Source organism: Mastomys coucha, unplaced genomic scaffold (assembly GCF_008632895.1).
Source record: "Mastomys coucha isolate ucsf_1 unplaced genomic scaffold, UCSF_Mcou_1 pScaffold15, whole genome shotgun sequence".
In the NCBI taxonomy this organism is placed as follows: domain Eukaryota; kingdom Metazoa; phylum Chordata; class Mammalia; order Rodentia; family Muridae; genus Mastomys; species Mastomys coucha.
In genome coordinates this window covers 158,776,305-158,793,082 of record NW_022196897.1, presented here as the reverse complement: position 1 = coordinate 158,793,082, position 16,778 = coordinate 158,776,305, and the positions used below count along the sequence as shown (strand labels likewise).

Sequence of the window (16,778 nt, the reverse complement as noted above, 5' to 3'; positions counted from 1 at the left end):
ACATTTCCTGCTATGAGCCCCAGCCTCCCCACATGGCCTGTAGAGGGAACGGGTGAGCAGGAAGAGTCTAGTGAAATGTCTGGTTCCACACAGGGGAGAGACATTGACGGGAGCAGAGCATACCAGGGCTGAGAGGCAGGGGTGGGGGTGGGTCCTTCCTGCTAACTCCTGGAAGGCCTCACTGGGGCTGCTGCTGACTGGAGACCATTATGACAACAGGGCTATTGTCAGCTGGGGAGAAGACGTGGGGGAAGGACAGTTCAAAGGTCCTAGGGTTGAAAGGAGATTGGCCAGCATAGCTAGGGGGAGACTGGCCTCAGAGCCCCCAAGGCTATGGCAGAGATGTGGGTTGGGATGCTACCTGTAGGGGACACTTGGAGTGGGATAAATCCAGAAGGAAAAGCTCCCACACTGTAAGAATTTGCTTATTATAATTTGTATATTATAGGTTCTTACTGTTTTATTGTCTGTCTCCCCAAGGTGGCTCAAGGAGGTGGGAAGTAGCCCGGGAGGTGGGAGGTGGCCCTGGAGATGGCCTGGGAGGTGGAAAGTAGCCCAGGAGGTGGGAGGTGGCCCTGGAGGTAGGTGGTGGCCTGGGAGGTGGCCCTGGAGGTAGCCCAGGAGGTGGGAGGTGGCTCTAGAGGTGGGAGGTGGCCCTGGAAGTGGGAGGTGGCCCTGGAGGTGGCCCTGGAGGTGGGAGGTGGCCCTGGAGGTGGCCTGGGAGGTGGAAAGTAGCTCAGGAGATGGGAGGTGGTCCAGGAGGTGGCCTGGGAGGTGGGAAGTGGCCTGGAAGATGGGAGGTGGCTCTGGAGGTGGGAGGTGTCCCTGGAGGTGGGAGGTGTCCCTGGAAGTGGGAGGTGGCCCTGGAGGTGGGAGGTGGCCCTGGAAGTGGCCCGGGAGTTGGTGCCACAGATTACTAGTACAGAAGAGCATAGGGTTCTACTGACTGGATTAACATCAATTTCCTGGCTTGGTACTGTGCTTTAAGTCACCCACAGGGCGCAGGGGGTGCTTGCTCGCTATTGGTAACTTTCTGTTAATCTAAGTTTTCCTTCTTTCCATTTTTTTTTTTTTTTTTAAAGACAGGAGCTCATAATATCCTAGACTGGCCTTGACAGTACTCTACAGATGAAGTTTTGATCCTCATGTCTCTTCAGGCATGAACCACCAACACACCAGTTTATATACCATGGAGATCAAACCCAGCATTCACACACACAAGGCAAGCTCAAGCTGCACACCCGGCTCCGGGATCTGCCATTTTTCAGAATAAGGCGCAGACTGCTACAGGTGCGGGTCAAGGGCTGGCTTGGGTGGTTCCAAGGAACAGTTTCTCAAGGTCCTTGGCTGTTTATTTCTGTGGCTCTGGGACCAGAAGTCAGGGGAAAGGTAAGGCTGAGTGAGTACATGATGTATCAGAAGCAGCAGATGGAAGCAACTCTTCAACCTATTTTGAATGCACAACACACTGGACTTGTTTTTCACAAGGGCCTGGAATCGAACTCGGGACCTTTAGAAGGGCAGATGGTGCTGCTAACTGCTGAGCCATCTTGCCAGCCTGGGCTTGTTTTCTATTGCTATGTAAGAAAATTGCCAGAAACCTCACGGCTTGAAACACCACAGTTCCTCTGAGGCCAGAGGAGCCCTACTAAGCGTCTCCCAAGGCTGTGACAGGGATCAGCATCAGCTGTCACTCAAGACTTTATTCTTTCTTCCAGGGCCTGTGGTGGGTCCGTCTCCTGTGTTGAGTGGCCCACTTTCTGTTACTGGGAACCCTTCTTGGGTCCTAGAGGTTGTCCCCAACCTGCCACAAATGTCTCACATTTCAATTTCCTTTCCAAGGCCCACCAGGGCATTTCATACCACTCACGGGAAAGGCTGCGGGTGGGGTGTGTCATTCCCATTGGTGGAGCAGAGACGGTCTCATTCTGGTGCCCTGATGGCATCCAAGCAGCCACCAATGATGTTTAAGTTACCTAGCGTGACTAGGCTCTGGGAAGATTTAGACCCTGATCTATCATTTTCACATCACATGGGAATGATTTTGATTTTTTTTTTAAATGCACTTGACAATATGAAAACAATGAATAGCTTGCAAAGCTGCACAAACCCAGACAGTGGGCTAGGTTCGGCTAGTGAGCTGTCTACCTTGGCAGCTACAGGTGTGGTGAACATCTGAAATCTGCCCATAGTGAAACATCGAAACCACCACCAGCTCTCTCAATAGCATTGTTACTTTGTCCATCTGGACCCTTTCGCGTGTGTTGTGAAAATAACTTGTGCCATTAGCTCCTCTCGCATTCCCACCCTGACACTACTGTAAGCTGACCCCTCTCAGCTGTTAAAAGCACTCAGAAGCCGGGCGCTGCTGGCGCACACCTTTAATCCCAGCACTTGGGAGGCAGGGGCAGGCAGACTTCTGAGTTTGAGGCCAGCATGGTGTACAGAGTGAGTGCCAGGACAGCCAGGGCTACACAGAAGAACCCTGTCTTGAAAACCCAAAAATAAATAAGTAAATAAATAAATAAATACCCATGAAGTTTGGCTTTGGGATGAAATTAGTCATTCGAATCTGATATTTGCAGATAGTATATAGAAACCAAGAGTGTCCAGGAAAATGTCAGTGCCTGCCTCCACACTCTGGAGGCTGGCAGACCCCCAGGACCTATGCTGTGCTCAAAAATGTCCTGGTGCATGCCTGTGAAAGACTTGGGAAAGGGACAGGCAGTTATGACTTGGGTACTGGGACTTGGCATTTTAAGCTCCAGTTAAAAACAAAACAAAAAGATGGGGTGTAGAGGGGAGAAAGGTCTCATGTGGGGGACTCCTTCTTCAGAATAGTCTTTATTAGTTTGCATACTATCAATACTAGACTTGTCTTCTCTGATACTTTACTATAAATCCCTTCACTCAGACTCCTCCTCCCCCCATATCTCATATATTGTGACATTATTTTGCGGGTCCGTGGGTATATTTGGGATCTGCAGCCTGGAGTTACTGTGAGTTGCCATGGAGACCTTAAGGTTCCGCACCTTGGACACAAATTTCACCAGTTCCATCTCGAGCTGGGTTAAAGTATTGAAAGTGAAGTCGTTGCTGGGGGAAACACTTTGAGCTTTCTTTGGTGGAGAGCGGAACTGGCAGCGGAAGCTGGTACTCTGCTCCTGTCAAGAGAGAGATCCAGGTGAGCGACTCCAGCGGCCTCCCTAGTTCCGTCCGACGCAGTTCCACAAGTTAGACTTTGTCAGGGAACACAGTCACAAACCTAGTCTGGATGTTGGTTAACTGTGACCAAATTGGCCTGCCACTTGTTTTTGTAAATAGAGTTGGACACACAGCCAAGCTCAGTTACTGGCTGTGCTCATTCTCAGGCTCAAAAGGCAGAGAGGAAGTAGCTGCCTCGGAGACTATCCGGCCTGGAGAGCTGAACTGATTTGCGCTTGTCCCTTCACAGGCAAGCTGGCAGCCTCTGCTCTAGCCAGAATGTCACGATGTGTGGAGGCTGAGAGATACTTGTCTTGCTCACCACTTCGCTGTATTTTCTGAAGCAAGGTCTCTCACTGAAGCTGGCACTCCAGAATTCTGCTAGACTGGCTGGCTAACAAGGTCCCCTTGATCCTACTTCCGCAGCTCTCCAGTTACAAGAGTGTCCCACCATGCCTGACTTTTATACGGGTGCTGTGGATAGAGCTTGGCTCCTTGAGGTTGTACAGCAAGCACTTTTCCAACGGAGCCATCTCCCAGCCCCTGCCCACTGTCTTGAAATGTTGGGTTTGTCTTAGAGTGAACCTCTGTCCCTCCGATCCCTGAAGAGCTGTGAGTCACTCTGGGGAACACCAGTCACTACTCTTGAGTAGAGGCCTCAAACTTCCTTTACTTGAGATAAAATTTCCTTTGGCTCAGAAATTTGCTGTGTGTCAGAAGCAAGGGAAATAGAGCTCGCCTCGCCCTCGCCCGGAGTGTGTGAGCCTGGCCCTGTGAGCAGGTCTGACATGGAACACGTGAGCTCCAGAGTCTACTCTCAAGTCAGGGAAAATAAACAAAGCTTACTTCATAGGAAAATCGTGAGCTGTTTAGGAACCCATCTCAAACCATCCCATCCTCTGGGTGTGGTGACTACCATGTCACTGAGGAAAGCGAGTTCACCCAGGGCATCATAGGGCTTTCTGGCCAAAGTTCAAGGTCAGACACTAGTAGTCTAGTCCTACTTGTAGGACTAGAACCTGAGTTTCTGAGAGCGAATGTCTGTGGTGCGACCAAGGCCATCCTTACCTTATTCTTCTCACCATCTCCTCGAAACTTCAGCACCACATATATCATAATGATGACAAAAAGCCAGAGCCATTTGTTCCCAAGCCAGCCTTGGGCATTCTCTGGAAGATTCTGTCTAATCCGGAAGTGTCCTCCGCAAGGCACCTTCCCTGGGCTTTCTTTGGTTTTCTCCCTCAGTGGAGAAAACATGAAGGCACAGGCACAAGAGATGCACAGAGGCAAGAACAGAAACCATCTCAGCACCCGCATCGTGAGCAGAGCTGGCCTGTCTCAGCACCCGCATCGTGAGCAGAGCTGGCCCGAGGAACTACTCATGGTGGGGCTGCCTGTCGCAGTGCTGGAAAGTCTGAGGGGCTAGTGCTGGGGGCTCGTGATGTCACAGAGGGCCCCGAGCCAACAGCTCTAGCCATTGTGATGCTTTTAGCCTAAGAAGACTGAGGCTCGCTCACTGCGAGTAGCCTGGCTGGTAGGACTTCCAGAGGACAAGAAAGGAGGACACTGTAAGGAGAGGAAATCGTCTGTTTCTGGTTTCATTTATTTTATCCGGACAGTGGTGAGCTGCAGGTACAAGGTGCCCCTCAGAGGTAGATCCAGTGAGAAATAAGGTTACCAGCCACAGGCCGCTCACAAGGGCTCATGGACTTCTTTCCTTTGTCCAGCAGCATCTAAGTGTTGTGGGGACTGTCACCCAGGGAGCTGGGGAGATGGATGGGTCAGTGGGTAGTGTGTGTTATGCAAGCATACAGGCCTGAGTTTAGTCTCCAGAATATGCATTAAAAAGCTAGTTGTGGTGTGCGCCTGCAGTCACAGAGCTGGGGAGGCAGGGACAGCCTGAACGTGCACCTGCTGGCTACACAGCCTAAATACCTGTTGGGTTCTGGGCCAGTAAGACCATCTCAAAATACACACACACACACACACACACACACACACACACACACACATGCATGCGCACAAGTGAAACTAGCTGTTTGCAGAGGTGACGTAAAGCAGAACATACTACCCATACAGCATAAGGCCCACGCTTGTCCCTCCCAGGTCACTGAGGGATCTTGTTGAGACTGACCCAAGGAATGACTTTCTGCTTACACTCACACTGCCTCCAACTGTGTTACGCTCTGAGCTTGACATGGCTTCTACAGACCCCTGTGTCTGGGGGCCAGCGAGCAGCAGACATTGCCCTTGACATGGCTTCTACAGACCCCTGTGTCTGGGGGCCATGAGCAGCAGGGCATCGCCCTTGACATGGCTTCTACAGACCCGTGTCTGGGGGCCATGAGCAGCAGGGCATCGCCCTTGACATGGCTTCTACAGACCCCTGTGTCTGGGGGCCAGCGAGCAGCAGGCATTGCCCTAGGGCAGAGCATCGGTTTCTGTGGGGCTCCTACCAGAGACTGGTTCAGGCCCTCCTGCTAGATTAGAAACCAGACCTTCCATCCAGATAGCTACAAATGCTCACTCGAGAAGCAGGTGGCCCTGCGGTTATGGCTGTGGGCTAGGGGTGCAGTGCAGCCTGTTTGGAGGGGCGTCCTTGGCAGGCCCTGAGCAAGTCGTGAAAATTCCCATAGTGAAGGAGTTGCTGGGCTGGGTATCCACATCTGTAGGTTCTGCTTTAGAAGTTAGATCTGGCATTTGGTAGGTATGTGGTGACACCCTGTGGGACGATGGCCTTGAATTGCAGGTGTCCCCACAACACACCTGGCACACTTGATTTCGGCTCTCTGGAAACATTCCCGTGTACCAGAATATAAGAATCCCAGAATCCCCTTCCCCTCAGTGTGTTCACTGAGCAGGACCAGGGAAAATTCAGAAGCACAAAGGTCCTGGAGAAGAAATTCTCCTGGGGTCCAGGGGTCACTGAGGTGGTGGGTTCGAGTCCTGGCTCCTCACAGAGCACAGGGCCACTCCACAAGCTGTTCCCTGCTCTCGGGGAGGGCATGCTTTTACTAACCTTAGAGGCTGGAGAAGGATCTCTGAACAAACTGTGTTCCCTGTGTTCAGGGGTCTCCTCTGGGGGCAGGGCAAACGGGGATGGAGGACAAGCGGCACATAAACCCAGGCAGAAATCTGAGGAAAATTTTGAGGCTGGAGGTCTGAAGACATTGAAGTTTCAAGGCTGAGAAATGTGAAAGTGGTTTTAAAAACAAATTATCAAAAATGTAAAGGTTGTACTTAGTAAAATACGGCTTATGAGGGCTTTTCCTTTGTAAAGATAGTAGAGAAAAATGATGTTATGTTACTTCAATGACAGAGCAGCTTTGAGTTTTACACTGTTTGCATCCTCAATAACGTCCCTGTTTGATTAAAAAAGAAACTAGCCAAATAAAGTAAGTGTTAGGAGGATTTACCAAAAACCCTCTAAAGTAGTTTTCACTGTATTAAAAAGTTTGGAGAAATGAAAGTTAATTTAGCTTTGTTTTGGACAATAAAAATTCATTACTTTTTTTTTTCTTTTTAAAGACAGGGCCTGGGCTGGAGAGATGGCTCAGTGGTTAAGAGCAGTGACTGCTCTTCTAGAGGTCCTGAGTTCAAATCCCAGCAACCACATGGTGGCTCACAACCATCTGTAATGAGATCGAGTGCCCTCTTCTGGTGTGTCTGAAGACAACTACAGTGTACTTCATAAATAAATAAATCTTAAATAAAGACAGGGTCTATTGTATCCCAGGCTTGCCTAAAACTTCTATGTAGCCAAGGATGGCCATCTGCCTCCACCTCCCAAATGCTGGGGCAACAGGTGCCTGTCACATCCAGATTATGTAATGCTGGGGTTTTGTGCGTGCCAGGTAGGCACTCTGCTGGGGAGCCCCATCCGCAGCTGTAATTCTAGCCCATGGGAGGGTGAGACAGGAAGATCTTGAGTTTGAGGCCAGCCATGCATATAGTGAGGCCATGTTTCAAAAGCAAAACCAAATCTCCCAAACATTTCTACAGCCTTTATTTCAATTTTCTAAGTACAATGGCCATGCACCCAGGTTCTCTTGGACAATGCTCTCTCATACCTTGTCTTGCTGCACACAACAGTGCCCCCAACAATGTCCCAGCACAAACACAAGTGTATTTGAGGCCAAGCCTTTTCGCCTGCAAGTAGCAAACCTGAGGGCAGCGGGGCAGGTGCTTCTCTTGGGTTGTTTCCTGAGGTGAGGTCTCGCTCTATCGCCTTGCCAGCGTTGACATGGTGGTGACCTTCTTGCCTCAGTCTTCTGATAGCCTGGGTTACAGACATGCCACCATGTTTGGTTTTAAGTGTTTGCAGGTTTGTGGGCATGTGTGGAGGCTGGAGGCTGACACAGGGACTCTCTCAATGATGGACTAACTCCAGCTAGTGTCTGGGGCAGGTTCTCCTTAAACCCTGAACTCAGGGTCTTGCCGGGGGAATCTCACCTCTGCCGTAATGCGGCTGGGATTCCAGGTTGGCTACTGTGCTCACAGGGCTTTTATAAAGGTTCTGGGGACCCAAACTCAGGCCACAAGTGTCCATGGTGAGTGCTTGATCCACTGAATGAGCCACCTGCCCAGTCCAGGAGCGGGGTTCTAGGACCAGCCTACAGTGGCAGATCCACCACATGAAGTGTCCCACAGGTTCCAATTTTAACTGTGGGGAGGGAAAGGAGCCATTGCTGCCTGCCACCGGCACCGGGATGGCTGTCACTCCCTTACTGAGATATTGGAGGGAGAGAAGGAAGACGAGAAAAAAGGGTGCTAGCTTGCACCAGGCAGTTAGGCGTGTCTCCTCTCTGGTGTCTTTGTATCAGCAAGAAGACCCCATGAGGAGCAAGGTCTAAGTCGCTGGAAGCCTGTCCCTAAACTCAGGGCCACTCCTTCCTTGACCATTATGATAAGAAAATGAGGTGAGTGTACACTGAGGAGCCAGAGTCTTTTTGTCACCTAATACAAGCAGCAGAGTCACCAGGCTAGGGGAGAGGTACGGCCTGTGGACAGGCTGCTAGGCATGTCACAAGCCACTTCTCACTCCCAGAACCCATAAGATCTCACAGCAAGTGACCACACGGGTCAAGGATTGCAGAGGACAGCTTTATAGTACAGTGCCACACCAAGCAAGTGTGGCACAGAAGGCCACAGGGGAAGCCCGTGGCGGGGGCCCAGCCACTTCAGAAGCAGTAGGACGTGTGGGTGACCCAGTGCGCAGACTCCTCCTTGGAGCGCTTGGCAGAGCTGTGGCTGGTGAAGATGGACTTGTAGGTCTCGGACTCCTCACTGTCTGCAATGGACCTCTTCAGGGCCCCACACGGGGGCTTGCCAACTTTCCCAGAAGCACTCCCGTTAGTTGCTAGGAAACAAAGTCAAAACCTGTGAGACTGGGACTAAGGATCATTCCAAATGACTGTTTTAAAGGGACCACACCATGCATGCCACTTTGCTGAGCTTCCAGTATCTTGCTGCTATCTGGAAAGAAGCGGAAGCAAAGGGGCAGGGACACACGAGGACACACGAGGACACACGAGGACACACGAGCACACACGAGGACACACGCAGCCCAGGCCACCCTCAACCTTATTCAGCAGCCAAGACTGGCCTTGATTTCGGATCCTTGGCGTCACCTCCCAAGTGCTGGGATTATGGGGAGTCACACCATTTTATACCAAGCCCAGGGCTCTGTGCATATGTGCTAGTATTCTAACCACTGAGATATATTTCCTGTCAATATACAATATATTTATTTGAGTCAGGGCCTCATTATGTAGTCCTGGCTGGCCTTGAACTTAGTATGTAGACCAGTCTGGCCTTGAGTGATTTTCCTAACTGTGTCTCCCAAGCAGCCACATGCTACTATGCCTGGCTTGAAGCACAGACTCTTACTGTGTAACACTGTATGCCAGCAGCAGACTGTCTAGCTTCTTAGCGCTCAGGCTGAGGGCCTGGCCCTCTCAGATTGGTACTGAACAAGGACAAAGAGAGCCCAGAAGTCCCAGTGGCCTGTTCTGGCCAACCCACTATGCTGATTGAAGCCAGAATGGCCACTGGCCACTGTTTATGCTGGACGTAACACAATCTCACCCTCTCTTGCCTATGCGTCTCTTCTTGTAAAAGAACTGTGCCCTTACTTTTTACAGTGCCGGGCACTGAACCCGGGCCTCACACATGCTAAATACATTCTCTACTACTCAGCTACGGCCCCAGGCCCCTTCCCTGGTTTACTCTGATAAAGGATTTTAGTAAGTTGCCTAGGTTGGCCTCCAATTTTTGATCCGCCTGCCTCAGCTCCCGAGTAGCTGGGATGACAGGCCTGTGTCACCAGGCATGGCATAACTATTTATTTTACCTTTTTGGTGTTCTTTTTTCTCTTTCCTTGTATGTAGGTGTGTATTTGTGTGACTGTGATGTATGCGTATACGTGCCTGCTGAGGCCAGAGGCTGTCAGGTCTCTTGAAGATGGAGTCACAAGTGTTGAGCTGCCAGATACGGGCGTTAGGGGCAGAACTCAGGTTCTCACAGAGCACTGTCGGCTCTCAGCTGCCAACCCAGATCTCCTGCCCCCTTTTCTTTTTAAGACAGAGTCTCAGTACATAGCCCTAGGCGGTCTGAACTCACCATGTGACCTGGGCTGGTCTGAACTCAAGCATGTGGCCCAGACTGAACCACCTCTGCCACTGGGCTGATGTAAACGCTGTTTTCTTTGAAGTAAAGACATTGAGTTTCAAGGGCAGTTTGGTCACTTGGCAAAAGAGGCAATAGAGAGAAAGGACCCTGAGGGGAGCATAGGAAGGCACTGAAGTGCCCAAGGCCTCCACACAGTGTGTCTGCAGTGCCCAAGGCCTCCACACAGTGTGCCTACAGTGCCCAAGGCCTCCACACAGTGTGTCCACAGTGCTCAAGCACTTCACACAAGGTGTCTGCAGTGCCCAAGGCCTAACATAGTGTCACAGTGTGAGGCATCAAGGGCTCTGTGTGCTGTTGTGGTTTGGCACTGTAAACTTGCACAACAGCAAGAAATGGGCTCTGTGCCCAGAATCTTTGGCTACTCTTTAATTCAAAGGACACGGGGAGCCACCGATGAATGACTGGGGGAGCCTAAGTGTTCTCATCCCTGCTCTGGCTTCCCGACTTCCTGAGTTCTCCTCGGGCTCAGTGAGACCCACCTGTGCCCCTGGGAGCCAGGGTGTTTTTCTTCTCTCTAGGGTCAGGGTCCGCCTCCTCGGGCTTGCCAGCCTTCACTTTTGATGGCCCTGCAGAGTCTGGAGAAGAGGGAATCAGCAAAGCAAACCTTGAGCCAAAGCCAAGCAGGGCCCTGAGATAGGTGGACAACCGTGCCCAGGTCCTCAGGGCCCTGCAATAGGTGACAACCGTACCCAGGTTCTCAGGGCCCTTGGGTGAACAACCGTGCCCAGGTCCTCAGGGCCCTGCAATAGGTGACAACCGTGCCCAGGTCCTCAGGGCCCTTGGGTGGACAACCGTGCCCAGTTCTCAAGGTCGTACCTTGGGTGATGCCCGGCTTTGCAGCACACTCAGCTGTCTTCTGCTTCTTTGTTTTCTGTAAGAAGAAAGAAACCTTTGGAGGGTGTGGTGGTTGGATGGGAAAGTCTCCCAGCTTGGTTATTTGAACCCTTGATCCCAAGTTGGTGGTGCTGTTTGGGAGTTTAGGGAACCTTCAGCAAGTGGAGGTGCACAACCTCACCCGGTTCCCGTTCCCTCTGCTTCCTGAATGTGGGTGCTGCTCTCTCTCAGCTTCCTGTTCCTATGGCCATGGCTCCCAGCCACGATGGACTCTCACCCTGTGGAACTGGGAGCCAAAATAAGTTCTGCCTCTGGAGGCTGCCACTGGTCATGGTATTCTAGCACAGACAGAGAAGTAACTGACACGGGGGTGGGGATGGGGGAGTGTGTGCTCAGATTAAGTGGACCACAGTGGCAGTGGGCCTGCCTAGGGTCCAGGGTCCCTCCGATGGCCTGACACAGTCTCTGAGGATGACCTGCCTACAGTCTAGCAGCGTGCCTCACAAAAGGCTGAGTCCACACAGACTCATACAGGTGGGTTCAGTGACTCAACAGAGGTTGCTCTGTGATGGGACATCCATCCAGTGTTCAGGAGGCCCCAAGTCTGATCCCCAACACCACAGTGCAAACATGAAAGGTCACTATCTCCAGTGACTATCGTACACAGAGGAGCAGTTAAACAATAACAAACTCTACACACATGAACACACATGGAGTCTCATTCACTCTGAGAACTCCGCTCCAGAGCTATCAAACGTTGATGTTTGTTTAGATGGAAGGCTTGGAGGCCTTCACTGAAGGTTAGCTAGTGAAGCACTGGGCTACCGTAACGCTCCATTGGTAACAGAGTCACTGCTCATCCCCAGAAGGCTGACCATTCTGAAACTACACTTAACCCCACAGATGCTCAGAAGGGCAGGTCACAGCTTACTTTAAAACACCACTTCCATAAGAACCCCAAAGTGTACCAGAGAACCTCAGTCTAGCCAGCAGCACACCTGCTGTCTCAGCACAGGGGAGGCAGAGGCAAGAGAATCAGGAGTTAAAGATCAGTAAGTTCGAGGCCAGCCTGGACTTCATGAGACCCTGTCTCTAACCTAAAAAAAGGAAAACAAAATAGTGAATTTTGGAAGACTCTCGTCTCTTACACTGAGCAAAAGACCTTTCTTGGTGGTGGCCTTTGATGTGTGACATCCATGCAATGTGACTTAAAGCATTAAAAAAAAAAAACCCCGGTAAGAAACAGTTCATTCCACACATGAAATGTGCACACACAAATCTGTGAAGGCTGTTACTAAAAACAAAACCCCCACAGACTACGCAAATGTCTTGGTGCAGAAGCATCCACTGCTGAAATGAAATCTGGGCGTGACTGCATGTCTATCCCAGAGCTGGCAGGTGAGAGACTAGGACCCTGAGCATTTGCTGCTTAGCCAGTCATGCCGAAATGGTGGTCTTCAGGCTTACTGAGGGACCCTGTCTCAAGGTAACAGAGCAGAGAGTGGCAGAGGACGACACCTGACATCTTGTTGTGTGCACACACTCAGTGTCCACACAACCCCAGTCACACAAAACCACCAAGACAAATGCTCTTCTCTCCCCCCCACTGACGGCTGGGCTGTTCAAAGCTGGAGGTGCGCAGAGACACAAGCCCTGACAGCAGGTGAGGATATTTGGGAAATATTTTGTATCTTGGTAGCAGTATCTAAGCACGTTCACAGAGGCCCTGCTGAGGAGGCTGCAGAGGGGATCCAATCCCAGTGGGCTCTGCAGGACTTGGCAGGAAGCCTGTGATGGGCCAGCCACTCGGGGAGCTACTAGGCCACCGAGGCTGACAAGGCTCCTGATGCTTCTAGCACACTATGCCTCTCCTTGCGTTTTTTAAGAAAATTGACTAAGGACAGCAAAAACCAATCAGATCCCCTTGGCTGCTGCCTGCCAAAGGCACTTCGGCTTTTCTATGCCTCTAGGATGGTAAGTGAAGAGCAGTTTAGAAAACTACTTTGGAACTAACATACACACAGATGTCTGAAGGTCCACTATTCCCTCACATCCATGCACACACAGACAGACATCCGAAGCTCCACGGTCCCAGGGCTGAGGAGCATGTGCTACATGCGCTAATAGAGGAGGAGACAAGGATGGATTTGCTTCTGAGAGATGGGTCCCTTGTGTGACCATCAGGCTTTTAAGTCTCACAACCATGGAACTATCACTTGTGGGTGATGTGATTCTTTTTGTTCTGTCTTGTGTGACTAAAAGGCACAAGCAAAGCTCTGACGTCCCTTCCGTCACTACAGCCTTATACCCTCGGACCACGCTGGCAGATGTAGGACGATTTAATGCCAGCTGTTTCTGGTCAGTGTGTCCTCACCACACCTACTGTCTAACACTTCCAGCACTGCCCTGAGGGTTTGCTTTGTTTTAGGGCTGGGATCGAACCCATGACTCTGTCCATGAGAGGCAGTAAGCCACACTTAGTCCTTGGCCTCCAACTCTCCCGACTCTGCCTCAGGAGGACAGCATTACAGGTGTGCCACATCTGGATTTCTATCTTAGTAAACAAAAGGTTGGCCTAAGTTTACCTTTAGCCTAACCTTCCTGTAAAACAACGACAACAAAACAGTTGGAGACATGATGAAGTCCACTGCTTTGTATACCACCTTAAAACCCCTCAGCGTCCTGCCCTCCATGCCTGCTGGACCACACTGCAGGTGGCTGAGGGTGAGGACCTTAGACCTGCTGGACCACACTGCAGGTGGCTGAGGGTAGGGACCTCAGACCTGCTGGGATGATGGTGGCTTCTGCTCTCACCTTTACAAGTTATGAAAATGCACTATGACTCCTTTCTCTTTCTGCACTGGTGACAGAGCCTAGGGCCTCACACTTTACATGGGCTACATCCCCAGCCCAAGTGTTCTCTTTTAAACCCAGTGACTGCTTTTCCTGAGAGCTCACTCATGCCACACGGAGTACAAGTGCTTGATCCATCATTTTAAAATCTTTCCTACACCGTCATGCCTTGAGCCACCAACCACCCACTTGTCTGGTGATGAAGCCCAATGTAGCCAAGCCCCGAATCTGTTTCTAGAGGCCAGGCCTCCTAAGCTGACAAAACTCAGCCATCTACCCTGGGCAGCATCTGCTAAGATGGCAGGATAGTTTGCAGCAGGCTCTGGGGCAGAAGCAAAGGCCCCCCATTACCTTCTCCAACTTGGCCCTTAGCCTCCTCTCTTCCATCCTCTTCTTCAGCATCTCCACATCCTCCTTGGTGCCATTGAGCACAATGACGTCTTCCTCCTGGAAGGCAGCCCCACACTGAAGATCAAAAGAGAGGAGAGTCAGTCACCACAGGAAGGAGGGAGACACCGATGGGCCCACTGGTCACTCTCCATTGGCCTCCAGCCCTTGCTAGGCTCCTGTCAAGTTTTACCTGCATCTTGGATCAGCTGCTCTCGGGTCCATATGCCCAGAGCAACACAGTCTGGGTTCCAACAGGGTGGCTCATGTATTAGACTTTGTACACCTGCTTTCCTTTTGGGAGTCTGTAGTCTCCGACTGACCAGGCCTGAACAAAGACTCTGAACAGTGGAACCATCTGAGGTAGCTGCACTGTGTGGCTGGGGCGCGGCTACTCTGTGAGCTCGCTCATCCTCACCATTCCCATACCATACCGCTGTGTACCAAACAGCACACCTACTAGGGTGGCAACAGGCCCTGCTGAAAGAACAAGCATCTGCTAACTTCTGATCATCTTTCCAGACAGTTCTAAGGGCAACCCCAGACACATCTTAGCAGAGCAAGCCTGACCTATGTCCAAGGTGTCCCAGTGGTGTCCTAGTGGCACGAACGGACACTTGTCAGTCCATGCCCAGCTCTGGCAGCTGCACACATGCCCATATTCACAGAATAGCAAGTAAGCAAGCAGCTACCACCTCAGAGAGGTCACCTGCCAGCACACGGGTAAGTCCCTTTCTCCCTGAGAATGAAGTCCTAGGCACTGAGTAGCCCTCACAGTATGAGTTGTTCTCAATGCTACAGTCTTGGCAGGAAGAAGGACAATGTCAGACAGTAAGGCTCTCCTACATGGACTTGAGGCTTTTGTCGTCTCCAGGGCAGTCTCCTCAGCTGAAGGGTGCTTGAACTCCAGAGAAGAGACCCTCAAAGGTGGCTGCTCTGTTCCCCAGGGTCACCACACAGTCTGCAGATGATTGTGGCCGTCACACTTGGGAAAGCTGATGAACAGGATCGTCTCCTTTAAGAAGGCCAAGGTCTCTGGCACGTCTGGGCACACAGGTCAGAGGTCAGTGTGTGTGCCTGATGAGTGGTTTACTCCAAAGCTACCTTTCAGGTCAGGCTCTGTTCCTTTCTAAAGGCTGCCCTGAGGAGTGTTGCTGACTGAAGATATTTGCGAGCCCTGAGCTTGGTGGCCTCAGAGAAATGGCACGAAGGAAGGGAGGTTCCACCTGAGGTAGAGGGCTATCTCAGCTACCATGACAGGCAGGGAGGTGGGGAGGGACAGCCTCTGAGCAGGTGGTCCCCTGGGAAGTCTGGGACCAGGCAACACTTGGGTAGAGACCCCCTCAGTGAAGGAGGGAGGACTTTTCCTTGGAGAGAGAATGAAAAGGGACTTTTCTGGAACTGAGTGAGGTGGGAAGGAAGGCCCCAGAGGCTTGGAGCCACACTCTGGCGTAACTAACCCTCCTGAGGACAGTGCAGAATGCAGGAGGCGGGACCCTTAGTGCAGGGCCATCCTCCCTGCTGGGACCTCAGTTGCAGTTTCTCTCCAGAGGCACCGGACCTCTCTGCTTCTTAGTTTTAACACCTGCAAGAGGCCACCAGTGGATTTTACAATTGAAAAGCTTGACACAAAAACATGTCACCCAAGAAAAGACTGAGAGAGTTTTGTGAGGATGGAATTCCTGGTCCAGGACCAGCACGGCCCGTCTGAGGTGCTGTGATAAAAGCATGTCCAGAGCGACTGTGAGCAAAGGGCTTCTTTCCACTCACAACACTCCAGCCACACTCTACTACGGAGCTGAGTCAAGGCAGGAACCTGAAGCAGGAACTGAAGCAGAAATCACGGAGAAATGCTGCTCTCTGCTTGCTCAGCCTGCTTTCTTAAACCACCCAGGAGCAGTGTGGCCCACAGTGCACTGGACTCTTTGGTACCAATCATCAGTGAAGACAATGTCTCACCAGCTTGCCTATAGGTCAGGCTCACAGAGGCACCGTCTCACCTGAAGTGCCGTCCTCTCAGGTGACTCTAGGTTTGTGCAGGATGAGGAAGCACACCTGACCTAAGAGTCCACCAGGAGCAAACGCCACCACCAGGGTCAGGATGCTGCTCGCCGACCACTCTCTGTTGTGTGGAGAAAAAGAGCTTAGACCTGGAAAGAGGCTGAACCTTACGACTTGCTGAGTGGTTCTCTCTTGAACCTTAAGCCACTCTGTAGCCTTGAGCTCTCTGTGTAGGGCAGACGAGGCCTCACACTAGTGGCTATCCTCCTGGGAACTCAGTGACCTTCCTTGCCTATCCTGCCCGTTCTTTCCTTCATGGTGCTGGCAGCAACCTCCTCTGGAAACAGCCATGGCGGTGGCCAGACTCTGGACATACACATGCCCAGCACTGACAGCTCTTGATAGCTAAATAAGTCACCAACTGTTAGGAATTTGGGGCCAGAGAGACGGCTCAGTGGTTAAGGATGCGTACTGCTCTTGCTAGAGACCCACATTCAGTCCCCAGTCCCCACCCTGTGGCTTACCACTTGTAACTACAATTCCAGGGGATCTGACTCTCTCTTCTGACCTTATGGGAACCTGTATGCAAGTGGTACACATACACCCATGAAGGCACACACACATACTCACACAATTAACAAGCCTTTCTTTAAATGAACTATCTTTAAAAAAAAAAAGATTACTTATGTATATGAGTACACGGTAACTGTCATCAGACACACACCAGAAGAGGGCATCAGACCCATTACAGATGGTTGTGAGCCACCATGTGGTTGCTGGAAATTAAACTCAGGCCCTCTGGAAGAGCA

The 16,778-nt window shown here is 51.3% G+C and overlaps 2 protein-coding genes and 1 long non-coding RNA gene across 3 annotated transcripts in view; 1 reads left to right on the top strand and 2 right to left on the bottom strand.

Moving 5' to 3' along the window:
* Positions 1-272: 272 nt before the first annotated feature.
* Positions 273-1,238, top strand: LOC116091477. Its single transcript, XR_004119048.1, has 2 exons — positions 273-413; positions 1,083-1,238. It is a non-coding gene; the product is annotated as an uncharacterized LOC116091477 (long non-coding RNA).
* A 1,587-nt stretch (positions 1,239-2,825) lies between these two features.
* On the bottom strand, positions 2,826-4,641 carry LOC116091476 (protein FAM209A-like). Its single transcript, XM_031372899.1, has 2 exons — positions 4,273-4,641; positions 2,826-3,164 (listed from the first exon to the last, which is right to left on the bottom strand). Exons 1-2 carry the CDS (start codon positions 4,519-4,521, stop codon positions 2,907-2,909), a joined length of 507 nt encoding a protein of 168 aa, XP_031228759.1. The 5' UTR covers positions 4,522-4,641; the 3' UTR covers positions 2,826-2,906.
* Positions 4,642-7,188: 2,547 nt separating this feature from the next.
* Rtf2 (replication termination factor 2) overlaps positions 7,189-16,778 on the bottom strand; it is a 30,811-nt gene continuing 21,221 nt past the window's right edge. Inside the window, exons 6-9 of the mRNA XM_031372898.1 lie at positions 13,933-14,046; positions 10,711-10,765; positions 10,374-10,469; positions 7,189-8,563 (exon numbers count right to left, since the gene is read on the bottom strand). Coding sequence (XP_031228758.1) covers positions 8,385-8,563; positions 10,374-10,469; positions 10,711-10,765; positions 13,933-14,046 — 444 coding nt within the window. The 3' untranslated portion in view covers positions 7,189-8,384. The remainder of the gene's footprint in view (positions 8,564-10,373; positions 10,470-10,710; positions 10,766-13,932; positions 14,047-16,778) is intronic.

Excerpts from the sequence above, each read along its gene's own strand:
- LOC116091476 (XM_031372899.1), bottom strand. The coding sequence starts at position 4,521 with ATGCGGGTGCTGAGATGGTTTCTGTTCTTGCCTCTGTGCATCTCTTGT. Across the intron at positions 3,165-4,272 it reads GAGATGGTGAGAAGAATAAG|GAGCAGAGTACCAGCTTCCG; the intron begins GTAAGGATGGCC and ends CTCTCTTGACAG.